Below are 19910 nucleotides of genomic sequence, written 5' to 3'. Positions count from 1 at the left end.
AACCATTCTCCTAGAGTTCTAGCATTTTCATGTTTTACTGCCTGGGCCTCAGACCACGAAGACAGTGAATCCCTTCCATGGATGATGTATTTACATCCATTAGATGGAATCAACATTATCATTGTATCGACATGTACCTTCTGAAACAATGAAGGTGTATGCATCAAAGTAGGAGGTGCTTTCAACAGCTTCATCTGTCTATTTTGACACTCCTTACATGATCTCACATACCATTCCACGTCTTTATATATGTCAGGCCACCAGAATCGTTTCTGCAAGAAATCATTCGTTGCAAAGACTCCTTTATGTCCTAAACAATCATGTGCACTATTCAACATGTGCATACGCTTTTCTTTTTTCACCACTAATTGTGGTTGATCAGGTTGATCAGTATTTCTATGGTATAACCTTCCTTGGTCGTCCACTTGAAACTTCTTAATCGATCTAATAAATTTAATCCGTTCATCTTTTGACATTTCACCCAGGGATTGATCTGATGGGTTCGACAAGTACTTCCCAATCAAAGGAATTAATTCGTCTAATCTATTACCCTCAGAAGATCTATGTACTTCTGGGTACGGATTATTTTGTACAAATTTTTCGTCAAAAGTAGGGAACAAATTCCTACTGAAGACTTCACATGTTGCGTCTTTGGATTCTAACATGTGGTTCCTACGAATCTCGTAGCTGCGCTCTTCATCTAGAGCTTCTTGTACATCTAATTCAATATCATCAGCTTCTTGAGCTGTTTCGTATAAGTAACCACTTCTAGGGTCAATTTGATCTTTGAAGTCATCAAATTGATATGGCTCTTCCGTTTCCCCATCTCCCGTAATAAAATTAATTGGTTCCCCACCATCCTCATCAACGTAATCTTCTGGATTTAATTCTGGACGTTTTGTTTGCCATCCACCAGGTGTGATTCGTGATAATCCATCGGGACCATGGGTTGCACCTTTTACATGGATTAATGTAAAGTGATAGTTTCGTACATGCTCAATCCAACGGTTTATGGTTGCATTAGGACCACAACTAGGATTGTCTAACATGCCTTTAATATAACTTGCATCGGTTTCAACTGTTAAACGTCTACATCCATAGACATGATAATAACTAGCTTCCAATGCTAATTTTAAGCCATACAATTCTCTCTTAGATTGCGAGAATCGTGCTTCATGTTCATTCAAAGTCATTGATCCAAAGTAATTGAAGAACTTCTTCTTTTCAGTCGGATCAATTTGATAGATATACCATCCCACAGCTTTGTAAGAGGTATCCACCGCTAAGTAAACATCCCAATCAAAATTAATTGGTCGCAAAGCTGGACAGTCTCGGATTCCATCCTTTAATTCGTCCATTGCTTTGTCACATTTTTCATTCCATTCAAATGGAACGTTACTTGTCAACTTAGTCAAAGGAGCTGCTTTCTTAGCAAAGTTCGCAATGAACATTCTCAATTGACTCGCAGTTCCTAAGAATGCTCGAACCTCAGTCTTATCACGACATGAATGCCATTCTAGGACTACTTGAGCAATATGTTCTTCGGGCATACTGCCTTCATAGGTACATCTGTGTCCTACGACAATTGTTTCCTCACAACAAAGAAATGCTTTGGTTCCACTGAAGGTCCCACCTGCATATTTCATTCGTTGTATTACTCTATTCATGTTTTGGAAGTGTTCCCAAACAAATCGTCTAATTCCAGGATTTTCTGGAATAGTTTCGTAACCTCCTTCTGGTAATTCATATCGAGTTGATGGTCTGTCAAGTCCATGCCACGGGCCTCCATTCCGCCGCTCGGTATTCCGAAGATCTGCTCTTATTGTAATCTCTTCCTATTGTTCTTTCTCGCTACACATATCCTTTCGTTCTAGTCTCTCATTATTGTCTTTTACTCTTTCGTGCTAGTCTCTCCTTATTGTCTTTTACTCTACCCTGCAGGTACTACTCGTATAGCTCCTAGTAGTTAGTCTAGCGCTCCGCACCGATGCGCCGTTCCGTAGATATAAATATTGCCTGTACGCTACTGTAGTTCCTCAGTTTAATTATCAACTTAGATCAACTTAGATCTCCCTTCTCAACTTAACTCTTCTCTAAGTCTTCAGGCTCAACGCCTTGAAGTTCTCTACACTATAACCTTAGGACTTAGACGTCCTCTGGTTCGCTCCTCGTCACCGGCGATACCGCCGCTCCGACCTGGCTGCTACTTAGCTCCTCTCTATCTACTCTCGCTCTCCGGGGACTAACGGCGTAACGGCGGTGTTGTTAATAACTTCACTACTGTCCCATTCGTCTTCCGCACTTAGGCACCTTGTAGCTTTGGCACGGTTACACGGTGCACATGATCTTAACAGTATAATTAAACTGAATCCGTTAACGTCGTACTGACATATCATTTTTTATGCCTCCGAAAACTCGAGCTCAATCTAGAGCTAATTCCGAAGAAAACACTTTCGTCACTACAGCTCAATCATTTGCCCCATTCTCCGACTCTATCTCTGCTATCGGTCAACCACGTCGCCGTAATCGCGGTTTCGGTCCAGCTACAGTCCCAACTACGTCGACTCTTCCTGAAGCTATGGAAGAGGAACAACAATTCGAATACAGCACCTTGTACACTGGTGACGGACAACCTGTCCAAGTCTTGACCCCTCGCCGTGGACAACCCCCCGTGGTCGCTCCGGCTCGGGGCCGATCTACTACTCGAATTGATTCCCCAATCCTCCAAGCCATAGCCCGCCGTACGGGTAAACAACCCCAACGTCGAGCTGCTTCTGAATCTCCTCGTGACCCACCTCCTCACTTCGATTTGGACACTGGTGATCACGATGATCAAGACCCTCCTGTCGATCCCGACGATCCGGGTGCCGACAACAACAATGACGATCTGGATGACGACTCCGGCGGTTTACCGCGTGGTGAGCCTGGTGACCCCAGTGGGCCTGGCGGTCCCGGCGGTCCCGGCGGACCTGGTGGTCCTGGTGGACCTGGTGGTCCTCGTTCCCCAATCTCTCCTGACATCCCCAACGAGCAACGAGCTATGTTGGAACTCCTCTCGGGGTTCAAGGGTTCCATTGAGACCCTTGGTACCGTCCTCGCCGCCCTCGGCCGCCCTTCTGACAGCTCTGAATCCAAGAGCAAGGTCAAGGAGCCAGAGGTATTCGACGGTTCGGATCCCCGAAAACTCAAAACATTCTTCGTCAATCTAGCCCTGGTCTTCAATGACCGTCCCAAGTACTTCACCGACCAACGGAAGGTGAACTACACTCTCTCTTATCTCAGTGGGTCAGCCAAAGAATGGTTTGTCCCTGATATCCTCGATCCGGATCTCGACTCGCTGCCGGCCTGGACGTCGTCCTTCACGGCCCTTGTAAAGGAGCTACAGGACAATTTCGGCGTTTACGACGCCCAAGGCGAGGCCGAGGACGCCCTTGGTAACCTTAAGATGAAGGAAACCGAGAACATCCGGAAATACAACATCCGGTTCAACACCCTGGCTGCTAGTACCAACTGGGATTCTGCTGCCCTAAAATGGGCCTATGGACGAGGCTTAGCTGAGCGCATCAAGGACGAAATGGCGTGTTTGCCCGAGCCGGCGACGCTCGCCGATTATCGTCAAGAAGTTCTTCGTATTGACAATCGTTATTGGAAACGCGAGGAAACTAGAAAGCGTGAGGCTGGTAAGCCTTTTGTTGGTCGGAACCCGAAGAAGGGTTCCTCGGACTTTAAGACTGGTTCTACTAACCAGCAAAACAACTCTCAGCCTTCTGGCTCTTCGGCGCCGTTCACGCCGAAGCCCAAACCCTTCCCTGGTGGTAAGCCCCAGAATTCTTCGAATTCCGGCCAATCCGGCGGTCAGCACCCCGCGTTCAACCATCTTGGTGCAGATGGGAAAGTCCTTCCCTCCGAGAAGGAAAGAAGGATGAAGAACAACCTTTGTCTCTTCTGCGGTGGTAAGCATCAGATTGCTGACTGCAACAAGCGAAAGGCCCGAGAATCGAAGGGCCGTGCTGCCGAGGTTGAAGAAACCCCCGAAGCAACCGTTGAGGTTGTTGAAGAGGAATCGGAAAACTAGTCCGCAGCTCTTGTTCCCCGGTACGAAACGGGAGCTGCGTTGATCAGGTTCGTACCTCACCTGGGGAGTTATATCTCAACGCGTCCGCTCTTTCTTCCATTGAACGATCTCTTGTAATATCATTAACTACTGAATTTCCTTTATCCGATTCGGCCGCGCCGGCCGAACCTATCTCTGCTCTTCTTAAATTTCCTACTCTTGTTGATTCTGGTTCTACTGACTCTTTCATTGATACTCGTTATGTTTCACAAAATTCTATTCCTACGACCAAAATCTCTCCTGTTAATCTTCGTCTCTTTGATGGTTCATTATCTTCTAAACCCATTACCGATATGGCGAATATCGCCGTTCGGTTCCCTTCCGGCGAGCTGCTTCTATTACCATTTTATGTTACTCATTTAGATTCATCTTGTAAAGCAGTACTAGGTTACAGTTTCTTATCCCGCTACAATCCGTTGATTGACTGGGCATCTCGAAACATTACGTTCCGTAACACTTCACATCCTGATTCTCCACAGACGTCTGTGCCTTCTGCTATCAACACCGTTGATGCAAAGGTCGCTGTTCCGTTATCGGAACTTTCGCCGTCGGTTTCTCCGACAATTCTGGAGACCCCTCCTGGGGACTCACCTCGCTCTCGCTCTCGCTCCCGCTCTCGGACTCCACGGGCCAAGCCCCTTTCGTCCAAATTCCCCTTTGAACCCATCTACTCTTACCCTACGGTCTCTCAATTCGCTGCTCAGCTGGAAACTCCCGAGGTAGACATTGCACTTGTCAGTGCTGCAGTCTTCAATAGGGCTTGCAAGGACGCCGGTATGGAACCCATCCTTCTTCGTGCTATCCACTCAGAGGTCGCGGCCCGCGCCGCCGACCGCTCTTCCACCGCTCCTACTGTCCCTCCACTTCCTCCTTCCATCCCAGCAGAGTATGCTGAGTTTGCAGACGTCTTCGACGAGATAGCTGCAGATTCTCTTCCTGAACACAGACCTTACGACCTGAAGATTGACTTGGAAGAAGGCGCTTCGCCGCCTCTCGGCCGTATTTACCCTTTGTCTGAAAAGGAGCTAGTTGCCCTTAAAGACTTTATTGACAAACAGCTGGCTACTGGTGCCATCACCCCATCATCCTCTCCTCACGGCGCTCCGGTCCTTTTCGTCCCGAAGAAAGACGGCAAACTTCGCCTTTGCGTCGATTTCCGTGGACTCAATCGTATCACCAAAAAGGATCGTTACCCACTCCCACTCATATCAGATCTTCTCGATGCTCCGAAAAGAGCTAAAATATACACCAAATTGGATCTCGCTCACGCTTATCATCTGGTCAGAATCGCTGAAGGTGATGAATGGAAGACCACCTTTCGGACCCGTTACGGCTCTTACGAATGGAAGGTTATGCCGTTCGGCCTTACGAACGCCCCTGCGGCTTTCCAGCGGTTTGTTAATGACATCTTCTCTGACATGCTCGATGTTTGTGTCATCGTCTATCTTGACGATATTCTGATCTACTCTGATACGCCAGAAGAACACCGAGAACACGTTAAGGAGGTTCTTCGGCGGTTACGGAAACATCGGCTTTACGCCAACCCCGAGAAGTGCGAATTCAATATGGATACTGTTGAGTATTTGGGTTATATTCTTTCTCCCGACGGATTGACTATGTCCAAGGAGAAAGTTCAGACAGTTCTAGAGTGGCCGGTTCCGAGGAAGGTTAAGGACATCCAGTCCTTCCTGGGTTTTGCAAACTTCTATCGTCGTTTTATTTATAATTATAGTGATATCGTTGTGCCGATGACTCGGCTTACCCGAAAAGGCGCTTCCTGGATCTGGGACAGCAGCTGTCAAGAGGCCTTCGAAAATCTCAAAATCGCTTTCACTTCTGCGCCGATACTGGCCCATTGGGAGCCGAATCGCCCACTTATCGTGGAGACCGACGCTTCCGATTATGCCATTGCGGCTATTCTTTCCATCCAATATGCTGACGGTGAAATTCATCCTCTAGCCTTCCTTTCCAGAACGCTTCATGCGGCGGAACTCAACTACGATACCCACGACAAAGAGCTACTGGCCATCTTCGAGGCTTTTAAAGCTTGGCGTCATTATCTGGAAGGTTCGGGTGATCCGGTGGACGTCGTCACCGATCACAAGAATCTTGAGTATTTCTCTACTACCAAGGTTCTTACTCGCCGACAGGTCCGATGGTCAGAATTTTTACATCAATTTAATATGGTCATTCGCTTCCGACCGGGGAAACTCGGCGAGAAACCTGATTCAATAACTAGACGCTGGGACGTCTACCCTAAAGAGGGGGATATCGGCTACGCCCAAGTGAACCCTCATAACTTTCGTCCTATCTTTACTAACGAACAACTCACTGCGTCTCTTCGAGCTACCTTCCTGGAAGGCCCAGCCTTACGAGCCTCGATTATCATGGATATCGAAGCCCTACACCAAGCTATCATTCTCGCCCTTCCCGCCGATCCGAGCTCCGTTGCTGGTTTGGAACTTGCAAAAGATCCTTCCAATGAACGTTGGAGCTTAGGTAGCGACAAGCTACTACGCCTTGACGACCGTATTTATGTTCCTAATCACGGCGATCTTCGCCTTCAAGTCCTTCGCTACTTCCATGATCATCCACTTTCCGGACATTTCGGCCAGAACCGCACTCTCGAAGCTGTACGTCGTCAATACACCTGGCCCAAGGTCAGAGACTTTGTTCGTGACTACGTTACCTCTTGCACAATCTGTGGTCGCAATAAGCCCCGCCGTCACCGGCCTTACGGCTTGTTGAAACCTCTGCCGGTTCCGGTCCGACCATGGGATTCCATCTCCATGGACTTCATTGAGCAACTGCCAATGTCGAATGGTTATACAGCTATCCTCGTCGTCGTGGATCGATCTTCCAAACAAGCTATATTTATTCCAACTCACGACACCATTACTTCCGAACAATTAGCTGAGCTTTTTGTTATTCACGTTTTCTCTAAGCATGGTGTTCCTAATCATGTTACTTCCGATCGTGGTTCCGAATTTGTTTCGGCGTTCTTCCGGGCTCTCGGTAAAGCGCTCTCCATGGAACTTCACTATACCTCTGGATATCATCCGGAAGCCGACGGGCAAACTGAGCGTGTCAACCAGACTCTCGAGCAGTACATCAGGATCTATTGTTCCTACCAACAAGATGACTGGTCGCCTCTACTTCCGATCGCCGAGTTCGCCTATAACAACGCTCCCAATGCTTCCACTGGTATTACTCCATTCTTCGCTAACAAAGGATACCACCCAAATATCACCGTTCGGCCCGAGGTCGATATGAAGTCTGACCTAGCCAGAGACTTCGTCGTCAACCTCGATGAACTCCACGTATTCCTTCGAGAGGAGATCCTTTTAGCCCAATCTCGTTACAAGGAACAAGCTGACAGGAAAAGAATCTCGCACCCGGAGTTCCCGATCGGCTCCGAAGTATTCGTTCTTGCTAAGCACATTCGTTCTACTCGTCCTACTGAAAAATTCTCAGAAAAATATCTTGGTCCTTTCAAGGTCATCAGTCGACCTGGTACTTTGTCTTACGAGCTCAAGCTCCCAGACTATCTTCGCCGCATTCATCCGGTTTTCCACGTCTCACAGCTGGAGCCGGTTACGCCGAATCCTTTCCCGAATCGTACTCAATCTCCTCCACCTCCAATTGAAGTTGATGGTGAAGAGGAGTACAACGTTGCCGAAATCCTCGACTCCAAGCTGGACAGAAGGTATAAACGTTGTCCTCTACGTTATTACATTCGGTGGGCCGGTTATGAAGGTACCGACGATGAGTTCTCTTGGGTTGCTGCTGATGAATTACATGCTGACGAACTTGTACCGGCGTTCCACGCCCGATACCCTCACAAACCTGGACCTTGATCACAAAAAATCATTTTATTCCATTTCCCTTTTTCACCGCGCTCCGCCGAAGTCTACTTTGTGCGTTTAGAGGATAAACACGATGATAGCAAATTGAGTGTTTATCTCTTTTTTCTTAATTACTTACATTCTTCTTCGAACTATTTGCACTTATATTTCATTCATACTTATACTATTTACACTTCGAACTAATTATTTCTTACGCCGCTTCGCGGCCCATTCGCTTTCCGATCTCAAATCGAGTTAACATTTTTTATATATACAAAGACCAAACAACAAAGAAAATTGTACAACGAGGGCAGGGCGACAAGAAGTATACAAGAAGAGGCCGAAGGCCGATGTCCGATGTCCGATGTTACTCTACTCCGCCCTCTCCTTCCCTTTCTCCGACCGGGCCTTCTTCGGCGCCGGTTCTCCCTCCTCCTCTACCTCCTCCTCTCCTTCTCCATCCTCTTCTTCTTCCATCCTCCTATCCTCTTCCTCCTCCTCACTATCCACGGCCCTTCGCCTCTTCTTCGGCAGCCGCGAAGGCCCTGGTTCCGGCATCTCCGGTGGCGTTTTCCTCCTTCTCGCGGCGTCCGTCATCAACCAGTCCAATTTGCGGTTGATATGGCGGTTGTAGGTGTTGTCCTTCAACTGGCCCTCTCGAAGCTGCCGGTTGTCTGCCAGCAGTTGAGCCATTTGGCTCTCCAAGATCGCCAGGCGCTCGCCGATCGGTTGTCCCCCCCCCTCTCGCTTCACCGTCGAAGGCCGCCCGGAGTACGAGCATCTGACCTTTGCGTCGTGACAGGGTTTACAAATAATTGAACTCCTCTTGCCAGCCTGCATCTGGCAAGGGATCTTCTTGTTCCTGCATCGTTCGCAGGGAACTCTTTCATCTTCGTCGTCGTCGTCGTCGTCGCCGTCACCGCCGTCGTCGGGGTCCCCGCCAACAGGCTACAAACAAGACCAGGAATGTTAGTTAAGGTTTCTGTCGAAAACTTACGATTACTCACCTGGGCCTTGGCTTTGCCTTTCCCCTTCTCCCTTCGAATTTCCACCACTGGTCGTCGTAGGGAAACCGAACTTCCTCCTGGAGAGGAACCCCGCTGACTTCGAGCGGTGGCCGCCGCCGCCATTACCCTCCGGCGCTCCTCCAACTCCCGAGCTGCCGCCTCCTTCTGCCTCTGCGCTTCCTCAGCAGCTTTCCTAGCTGCCTCTTCCTCGGCCTTCTTCCTCGCCGCCGCCGCCGCTTTCCTTGCCTTCATCCTGCGGACCTTCTCCTCCGCCCGCCGGATAGCCTCATCGTCGTCTTCTTCCAACTCCTCCTCGTCGTTGTCGACAGGGTCGGCGGGTGGTGGAATTGTTGTTCGGGACCTCGAAGGCCCAGCGGTAGTAGCGGAAGTGAGGGTGGTAGTGGTGGTACGGCTAGCGGACATTTTTTGGACTTAGAAGTTTTGGGAACTTGGGTCCTACCGGCGAAACTCTGGGCCTTTTATACGGCAAAACTGCGCACGGACCAGCGAAAATTTTCCTTCGAATTGTACTTGGTGTACGGTGAACCGAAAATTTTCACTGATGACTAACGCCATTTCCCGGTACTAACGGCTTTCGAAAATTTTCCTGCTGACTGATAGGCCAAATCCCCGATCCTGACGGCCTTTAAAATTTTTTCCTTGGTGACTAACCAACTACCGGTATTAATGGCTTTCGAGGGCTCAAGCCTAAGAGGGGGATACTGTCAAGTCCATGCCACGGGCCTCCATTCCGCCGCTCGGTATTCCGAAGATCTGCTCTTATTGTAATCTCTTCCTATTGTTCTTTCTCGCTACACATATCCTTTCGTTCTAGTCTCTCATTATTGTCTTTTACTCTTTCGTGCTAGTCTCTCCTTATTGTCTTTTACTCTACCCTGCAGGTACTACTCGTATAGCTCCTAGTAGTTAGTCTAGCGCTCCGCACCGATGCGCCGTTCCGTAGATATAAATATTGCCTGTACGCTACTGTAGTTCCTCAGTTTAATTATCAACTTAGATCAACTTAGATCTCCCTTCTCAACTTAACTCTTCTCTAAGTCTTCAGGCTCAACGCCTTGAAGTTCTCTACACTATAACCTTAGGACTTAGACGTCCTCTGGTTCGCTCCTCGTCACCGGCGATACCGCCGCTCCGACCTGGCTGCTACTTAGCTCCTCTCTATCTACTCTCGCTCTCCGGGGACTAACGGCGTAACGGCGGTGTTGTTAATAACTTCACTACTGTCCCATTCGTCTTCCGCACTTAGGCACCTTGTAGCTTTGGCACGGTTACACGGTGCACATGATCTTAACATGGTCCCTTTACAGGTACATCATCAATGTAAGGAATTGTTACCTGTGGTATTTCATCTCGTAGAATATATGTCACATCATCGTGAAATATAGGTACAGAATTCGTCCACCCCATAGGTAGTTTTACTAACCTATGTGGTCCATACGGTGTTTAAAACGTCATCATGTCTCTAGACAATTGATCTAATTCTCGTTCATCATATCCAACATATAAATCTAAGGTTCCTCCACAAGATCTTCCACTGAAGGATCTTGCTAGATCTGCAGTTGCAGGAGGTACACCCGAGTGTTGGATGGTAACCTTATTCAAAGGTTCCAAACTATGTACTAATCGTAGACTCTTGCCATCTTTCTTAATGACACAGAACCATTTCGAACGATAACTAGCATTCAATGGTTCGTATATTCCTGAGTCAATTTTACTTTTAATTATTTTGCACACATCCTCGAAGATACCTGGCGGAATAGGTATATTCCTTTCAACCCACGGTTCATGTGGAATTACAGGTACTTTCACAGGTGGAAAGAATTCATTTTTAAAGGTCCCAGCTTCACTTGGTTCCCAAGCAAAACCTGCTTCCTGTTTACACATCATTTCGTGCATAAGATCTCTTTCTTGTTCCCACAAAAATCCTTCAGGATGATTCTTGTCTATAATCTCTTTCCTCTCTTCCGTATATCTTCCCGTAGGAACAAACGGTTTAGGATGTTTCGACAATTCAGGTAATTCCAATAACAGATCACCATGAATGTGTCTTTCAATTCGAAATTCATCTGGTAACGTTGCCTTTATAGGGTTAACCTTTTTATCAACTGATTTATACTTCGTAAACACTTCTTCTGTATTCAAGTTGATTGGTTTCTTGACTCCTATGACTTCATTATCTACTTGTTTATTCGTTTCATCTATTAAATTGATAGGAGATCTATCCTGCTGATTCAATTTAATACGTTCTTCAAGTTTGTTTGTTGGAGGTTCAGTCACTACATCTGCCTGAACATTCTCCTTCTTGTCCTTCGAGTCCTGGGCCTTTCCTTTTCTTCGTTGCCTCGACTCATATCTTACTTTCTCAAAACTCGGTTGGGATCTTTGGAATGATTCAGTTCCTCTTTTGAGTATTTCATATTGAACCATTCTCTTCCTAGTTCTTTGAGAGTTTCTAGGTTTATTCCAATTATCATCTCTGATTGTTTCAGAGGTATTTTCATTATTACATTGATTCTGTGTGGTTTCTGTGGATTCAGATTTATCGCAATTCTCCCCCAAACTAAAATTTTGTAGTATAGGTTTGACAAATCGCCTCTTCTGAACTTTCTTTCGTACGGGTTTAGGCTTGATCCTTCCATTTTGAAGGAAGAACGACTTTATAGGAGTTAAATTGAATTGGTCATTATTCAATTGTTCGTCAAATTCGCCTAAAACACCATCTCTCCATACACAGAATACTTGTTTATCCCCAATCGTCTTTTGATTAAGGTAACAATCGATTATTTCTTCAGCTTGATCATCTTGAGATTTCAAATGTTCCCTAGATGCAAGAACATATGCTTCAGAAAGCTCCTTCTTAGAGAACGTTTCTTGTTCACATCGTTTGTATCCATCTAATACGATGTTTTGCTTTTCATCAAAGTGGAAGCTTATAGCGTATTCATCCTCTCCTTGGTCGCTACTCAACTCATCGAGGAATGAAAATTTCCCTTTAAATCATTTTCACCTGTCGATTTTTCATTATCAGGTGTAATGAGATTTGCACCAGACGTCCGCATTGCGAATGATGAAACTGCGACTCGTCATGAGGAGGTTCAACGAGAATGTAACACATCTACTCACTCTTCCTTGATAGTATGAGGTTTCCCCAATAACGCGCTATGGCTTCTGTCCAAACAGAAACATAAAATCCATGTCCGTTCCCGATTATGTACCTCGATGTCACGAGCGTGTCCTTCTTGAGTATCTTGACTATTGACCGCGGTTTTGCGATGAAGGTTAAGGTCTGTGGCAATTCTAAGTTGATTTTGAGTAATGATTTATCACGAGATGCATGAAAGAAACAGACCTGATAGCCATACCTAGCAAAAGCCATGTCTTGTCCTGTTCGTAGCGCTCCACAGCTCCCACACCCCACATTGTGAGTAGCAAGTATGCCTGGACTATCTCCACCGATTTGTATCCTTTGGCTGGAACACTAAAGGCAAGTTTTTTGGATAGTTCGGTGAGCCGAGGATGTAATTCCGGCTTTTCGAGATAAAATTTGCTGGCTATAGCGCAGACTTCGAGATTCTTTCCTTCTCGGAGGGAAGGACTTTACCATCCGCACCAAGATGGTTGAAAGCGGGGCGCTGACCGCCAGATTGGCCGGAATTCGAAGAGTTCTGGGGCTTACCATTGTTGTTAGGCTTACTACCAGAGAAGGGTTTAGGCTTCGTCGTGAATGGCGCTGAAGAGCCAGATGGCTGAGAGTTGTTTTGCTGGTTAGTAGAACCAGTTTTAAAGTCCGAGGAACCCTTCTTCGGGTTCCGAGTAACAAAAGGCTTACCAGCCTCACGCCTTCTAGTTTCCTCGCGTTTCCAATAACGATTGTCAATACGAAGAACTTCCTGACGATAATCGGCGAGCGTCGCCGGCTCGGGCAAACGCGCCATTTCGTCGTTGATGCGTTCAGCTAAGCCTCGTCCATAAGCCCATTTCAGGGCAGCAGAATCCCAGTTGGTACTAGCAGCCAGGGTGTTGAACCGGATGTTGTATTTCCGGATGTTCTCGGTTTCCTTCATCTTCAGATTACCGAGAGAATCTTCGGCCTCGCCTTGGGCGTCGTAAACGCCGAAATTATCCTGGAGCTCCTTTACAAGGGCCTTGAAGGAGGATGTCCAGGCCGGCAGCGAGTCGAGATCCGGGTCGAAGATATCAGGGACAAACCACTCTTTGGCTGACCCACTGAGATAGGAAAGAGTGTAGTTCACCTTCCGTTGGTCGGTGAAATACTTTGGACGGTCATTGAAGACCAGGGCAAGATTGATGAAGAACGTTTTAAGTTTTCGGGGATCTGAACCGTCGAATACCTCTGGCTCCTTGACCTTGCTCTTGGATTCAGAGCTGTCAGAGGGACGGCCGAGAGTGGCGAGGATGGTACCAAGGGTCTCAATGGAGCCCTTGAATCCCGAGAGGAGTTCCAACATAGCACGTTGCTCGTTGGGGATGTCAGGAGAGATTGGGGAACGGGGTCCACTAGGTCCACCAGGACCGCCGGGACCACCGGGACCACCAGGACCACCAGGTCCACTGGGGTCACCAGGCTCACCACGCGGTAAACCGCCGGAGTCATCATCCAGATTGTCATTATTGTTGTCGGCGCCCGGATCGTCGGGGTCGACCGGAGGGTCTTGATCATCGTGATCACCAGTGTCCAAATCGAAGTTACAAGAGCTACAGGACAACTTTGGCATTTACAATGCCAAAGATTCTTTCAGTAACCTGAAGATAAAGGAAACCGAAAACATCCGGAAATACAACATCCGGTTCAACACCCTGGCTGCTAGTACCAACTGGGATTTGGCTGCCCTGAAATGGGCTTATGGACGAAATGGTGCATGTACCTGAGCCAGCAATGCTTGCCAATTATTGTCAAGAAGTTCTTCATATTGACAACTGTTATTGGAAGCACAAAGAAACTAAGAAGTGTGAAGCTGGTAAGCCTTTTATTGCTTGGAACCCAAACAAGGGTTCGTCGGACTTCAAAGCAGGTTCTACTAACCAACAGAACAACTCTCCGCCATTGAGCTCTTCAGTACTCATTCACGCTGAAGCCTAGACCTTCAATGGAGGTAAATCAAACAACTCTGGTAAACCTCATAACTTTTTGAATTTTGATTCAACTGGCAATCAGCGCCCTGCGTTTAATCATCTCAGTGCAGATGAGAAAGCTTTTCCCTCCTAGAGGGAAACAAGAATGAAGAACAATCTTTGTCTCTTCTGCGGTGGTAAGCATCAGATTGCTGACTGCAACAAGTGAAAGGCCCGAGAATCAAAAGATCGTGCTGCTGAAGTTGAAGAAACCTCCGACGCAACGCTGATTGTTATGGAAGAGGAATTGGAAACCTAATCTGCAGCTCTTCTTCGATGGTACAAAATGGGAACTGCATTGATCAGGTTCATACCTCACCTGAAGAGTTATATCTCAATGCATCCACTCTTTCTTCTATTGAATGATCTCTTCTAATATCTTGAACTACTGAATTTCCTTTGTCCGATTTGGCTGAACCTATCTCTGCTTTTCTCAAATTTCTTACTCTTGTTGATTCTGGTTCTATTGACTCTTTTATTAATACCCATTATGTTTACCCTTTTATGTTACACATTTAGATTCATCTAGTAAAGCAGTATTAGGTTTCAGTTTCTTATCGCACTACGATCTGTTGATTGACTGGGCTTCTCGAAACATTATGTTCCATAGCACTTCACACTTTGATTCTCCACCGATGTCTGTGCCTTCCGCCACCAACATTGTTGATGCAAAGGTTGTTGTTCTGTTACCAGAATCTTCACTATTGGTTTCACTAACAATTCTGGAAACCCCTCCTGGGGATTCACTTTGCTCTTGCTCTCGCTACCACTGTCGGTCGAAATGAGCCAAGCCCCTTTTGTCCAAATTCCCTTTTGAATCCATCTATTCTTATCCTACGGTCTCTCAATTATGAGTTCCATTTATGGAATTTGTTCTATACGCTCAAAAAAAAAATTGCACAGCCACTGTGACCGCTTAAGGGTGAGAAATTCTTCCCTTTTATAATTTACTAGCCTGAGCCACGTTTCACCTTCCTATCCTACGATTTGTAGAAACTTGCTCTTGCAGTCCACGAACCACCACTGGCCTTTCCTTTTCATTGATGGCGGGGTAAGAGAATTGATTTGGATTTAACTTGCCTCTTGATGACAAGTGCTCTTCTCATTGAACTTACTTCCTATTTCTCCTTCGTACGTTTACCTGATAATTTGTCTTCTCCTTTCTCTTTTATATGGTTTTTATGGTTTTTTTTCTCATTAATTCTAAATTATTTTCATTATTTTCCCTTGAAGTCAACTAACTGCCATTTGACTTGACAGTGTGACTCTGTTTCAGTTGACAATCTCCCTGCCCTCTGGGCTTCTTCCACTTCTATATACCTGAACCAAGAAACTGCTTCCCCTAAACCATGCTTTCCTATAAATCCAATGTCCTTTTTCGATTGGGTGCCAATGGATCCACTTCAATACTACCATGCTCTGTCTGCTTGGGTACAAAGTGCACCTTTGGTCCTTCTATATTTAATTTAATCTCTCTAATTTGCTTATATCAAGTATTGGGTGTTTATGTAGAAAAACAGTTGCATCATTCATGCTTTGTTCTTTTATAAGCACTCTGCCTCTGCACAATAACTGTAATTTATGCACTTGCAGATCCTTAGGAGGATTGCCTTGGAACTGAACTCGTACCAGCCGGCTCATGGAGCCGGCTAGCAAACAAGTTTGCTGCTCAACTGGAAACTCCTGAGGTTGACATTGCACTGGTCAGTGCTGCAGTCTTTAATAGGGCTTGCAAGGGCACAGGTATGGAATGTATTCTCCTTTGTGCTATTCACTCAGAGGTCACGGCCTAATGCTGCAGACCACTCCTCCACTACTCCGGCATAATGGCAGTGTTGTTAATAATTTTACCACTATCCCATTCGACCCTCTGCCTTTAGACACCTTGTGGCCTCTGGCATGGCTTCATGGTGTCAATAATCTTAACATACTGCAGGAATGGCTAAGTCACTTTCCTGGATTGGAGTTAGCGCCCAAAGCTCCCTACAAGTCCCCATTGCACATAGCATGTCACCTAGCTGACGTTATGTTTGGACTTCCAACCCAAAACCATCAACAACAGGGAGATTCTATAACAGGCCCAGCTGGAAGGAGGGATAGCAAAAGGCTTCAGCGACTTGAGAGGGTGAGGAAAACTATGAGGACAGAAGTCAAGAAGAAGAAGAGCAAGTGAAGCTACCAGATGCTTCATAGATAAAACTGTCGTTAAGTGACACCTTGAAAACTTCATTGTCTTAACAAATAGCATCCTTCTGGAACTGTTCCATGGGCAACCTACCTCCGCAAGTTTTATAACTCAGGTCTACATTGACCAGATCAGCTTTGCAAATGGAACAATTCACAAGGTCAAGTTTTTGGTGACTTGATACATCGCACAGCTCCCATTGTTCTAGGATACCATGACTACGCATGCACAACCTAGAAATTGATTGGAAGGAACTTTTTCTGACATTCCGGGACTGAAATGTCTGAATCTCAGCAACCCTTGCATTAGAAATTGTGCAACCAGGCGCTGAGGGAGGTATGGAGGAACTGGAAAGGGGATAAACAACAAAAGAAGCTCCCCACACACCAAAGGAAATGTTTCCCCAAGGCAAAGAAGTTCCTTACCAGCTTCCCAAAGCTCCATGGATGAAGGCAAAGGTAGAGGAAGGGGTCAATGAGAAAAATGAGTCAAGACAAGTGGATCCACACAAGTTAGTTTTCCTCAGACAAAAAGCTTGGGCAAGACAACCCAATTGTTATGAGAATTAATGAATGGCTAGTTTTTATAAACAACAGAACTGAACTGAAGATGGAGGTATTTCTTGAGCCAGGACAATGTGCCACAAAAATGGTAACCTGCAACCAGCAAAAGACTCAGAGGAAGACTACAAAAAATTAGAAGAGTCACAATAGGTAATAATTCTCCTTCTGGCCAGGATGTACACCATTAAGTTCAACACACAGGGGAACCTTCTGGAATACAAAGCACCCTATGTCACACAACGGTACATGCAGATACAACACCAGGACTACAATAAAACATACAAAGGTGTTGCATGCATGAAATCAGTTTGACTGATACTGGCAATAGTGGCTGCTCTGAGGCTATCGATCTTTCAAGTTGATTTCACGGCGGCCTTTCTAAATAGCCCAATAACCCACAACGTCTACATAAAACAGCCTGAGGAATTTGTGAAGCCAGGTTCTGAACACCTCGTTTGCAAACTAAAGAAGTTGATTTACGGAACAATGCAGGGTAGCCATGACTGGCAGGAAACCTTCACAGCTGGATACATTGCAGATAGCTAAGCTATACAGCATTGAGGCAACCGATGCATACGATACCAATGTGTTGACCATAAGTACACCATCACTAGCACATGTGGAGATGATATGTGCAAGGGATCTTCAACAAGACAGGAAGTGATGAGGCAGTAATAGACTTGGGTAAATGTTGGGAAGTGCATGAGGTCAAATCAGAGGTATTGCTGAGTATGACTGTACAGCAAGACCCGGAATGAAGTCCATCAACTTGTCCCAGAAGACCTACTTCCTGCGTATACTAGTTACCTTCAACCTTGAGAATATATGACACTGATACACCCCCTTATCAGCAGATGTTAAGCTTAGTGACTTCCTATGCACATTACCTGATGACAAACCCTTGTTTACTAGGGACAAACCATATTGCTCCATTGGCAGATGCATCATGTAGGGACAACTACACATGTGGCCAGACCTAGCATTCACAGCAGGACTACTAGCCAGGTACCAACTCAACCCTGGCTGTCAGCACTGGGAGTATATCGAGTGGGTAGTAGGATACATTCAGTGACATGCAAATCAAATCCACACCCCCTGATTTGGAAATTTTGTGATCAAACTGTTTTTGTGAACATCTTTGTATGCTACACCCTGTAAAGCATGTTGATTCTACTATAAAGAGTTGTTTGTGACAATGTAAGCTGTTTAAATTCTCAAAATTTGATAATTCTGAGCAGTGGAACAACAGTATTACTGTTCTGGGCTGGTTGACATAAGGCTTTCCAAATCAGGAGGTATGGATTTGATTTACGTGCCACTGTACACCACACTATTGACTATTCCATCACATATTGGTGCCAGGAAATCTCAACCCACTGCTGGGAGCTGGCTTGAAATCTTATGTGTATGTTGATTTCAATCATGCAGGGTGCTGGGACACCTACTGCTCCACCTCAGGCTACATTTTCTTCATGGCAGGTGCACTGGTCTTCTGGAGTTTGAAGAGACAATCCACAATGGAGTTGAAGTACATCAGTCTGTCGTGAGTGACTGCCAAGTCCATGCCTCGGGCTTCCATTCCGCCGCTCAGTATTCCGAAGATCTGCCCTTTATTGTAATCTTACTCTTATTGTTCTTTCTCGCTCCACATACCCTTTCGTTCTAGTCCCTCCTTATTGTCTTTTACTTTACCCTGCAGGAAATACTCGTATAGCTCCTAGTAGTTAGTCTGGCGCTCCTGTAAGACCTGGGTCAGAATAGGTCTTAGGGTAGGTTTTGGTATATGAAGGTTTATGTTGTAGCGTGCTAGGAGCAGGCTGGAGCTCGAAGGGAGCTACGGGAACCGCGACCGAGGACAGGAACGGCCTACCAGCGGCCGGAAGACGAGACGATGACCCTTGAGGGTGTTCCTAGGAGGTCCAGGGAGGTTAAGTAAGAGTGCGGGACCGTACAGTATTGCATAGTAGGAGTTGTACTCGCTAGAACGTCAATATAGGATCAAGTAGGCCATAGATGTGAATGGGTCGCAAGGGTGTAAGCTCCCGAGAAGGTATATGCCAAGGAGGGGAGGTCCCTGGGGACTGGGCTTGAGGATGGACGTCCTCGAGTGTGGGAGGTGGTAACGGAAAAGCGATATGTAGTTCGATGTGGGGGATAGCTTCAACGTTACTTAGATCGAGGTCCCGAAGCTTACGAAGTAGCTAGGGAGCTGTGGGAGGTTTGGGGAAGGGTAGCTCACCAAAGTGTTTAGGCGTTGGGGAGCTTTAGTAATGTTTGAGGGAGCTCGGAGACTCACTCGGAAGGCTTAGACTTGAAGTAAAAGTGTATATTCGATCGTATAGACCATCAGAGAGACAATAGATGAGAGTAAAGAGAAACAGAGGTAGAGAAACAGAGAGTAAAGAGAATTCCGTATAGGTAGCAGGTACAAAGGGACAAGGACTGGACCTATGTAAAGGGTGTGTGTTCAACATATACCAAGCTGGGGCTTCAGGACATTGCGGCGTTACTTAAATAGGTACGGAAAGTGAACAAGAGAACATCTGGAGACATGAGGCAGCTAATCGAGGGAGGGAGGTAATCGAGATTAATACTTAAAGGGGTTGTTGGCTAGGACGGTTTTCGTACGCGTGTTGGAGTGAAGGACGTTTGGGTAATTGCGTCAGGAATACTTGGGGAGGTGTCTGGTGGTACTTGGGGAGGTGCAGAGGAAGTACAGGAGGTGGGTAGGACGTATGGCAACGTGTGGCGGGTACTGGGACTGGTCTGGTTGTAGCCAGGGCATGACAGCTCCGCACCAATGCGCCGATCCATAGATATAAATACCGCCTGTACACTACTGTAGTTCCTCAGTTTAATTATCAACTTAGATCCCCTCCTCAACTTAGCTCTTCTCTAAGTCTTCAGGCTCAACGCCTTGAAGCACATTCTACTCAACCTTAGGACTTTGCCGTTCTTTGGTTCGCTCCTCATCGTCGGCAATACCGCCGCTCCGACTTGGCTGCTACTTAGCTCCTCTCTTCTATACTTTCGATCTCCGGG

The 19910-nt window shown here is 46.4% G+C and overlaps 1 protein-coding gene across 1 annotated transcript; it reads right to left on the bottom strand.

Annotated features, from left to right (window-relative positions):
- Positions 1 to 12106: 12106 nt before the first annotated feature.
- On the bottom strand, positions 12107 to 12530 carry C8R40DRAFT_1043005 (fungal-specific transcription factor domain-containing protein; the record flags this gene model as incomplete). The annotated part of the gene is made up of 2 exons (XM_046224133.1): positions 12107 to 12284; positions 12337 to 12530. Coding segments are annotated over 2 exons (372 nt in total), but the record flags the coding sequence as incomplete, so codon positions are not given.
- Positions 12531 to 19910: the final 7380 nt, after the last annotated feature.

Source organism: Lentinula edodes, assembly GCF_021015755.1.
Source record: "Lentinula edodes strain Le(Bin) 0899 ss11 chromosome Unknown C8R40scaffold_14, whole genome shotgun sequence".
Taxonomy (NCBI): domain Eukaryota; kingdom Fungi; phylum Basidiomycota; class Agaricomycetes; order Agaricales; family Omphalotaceae; genus Lentinula; species Lentinula edodes.
This window is presented reverse-complemented; position numbering and strand designations above follow the sequence as displayed.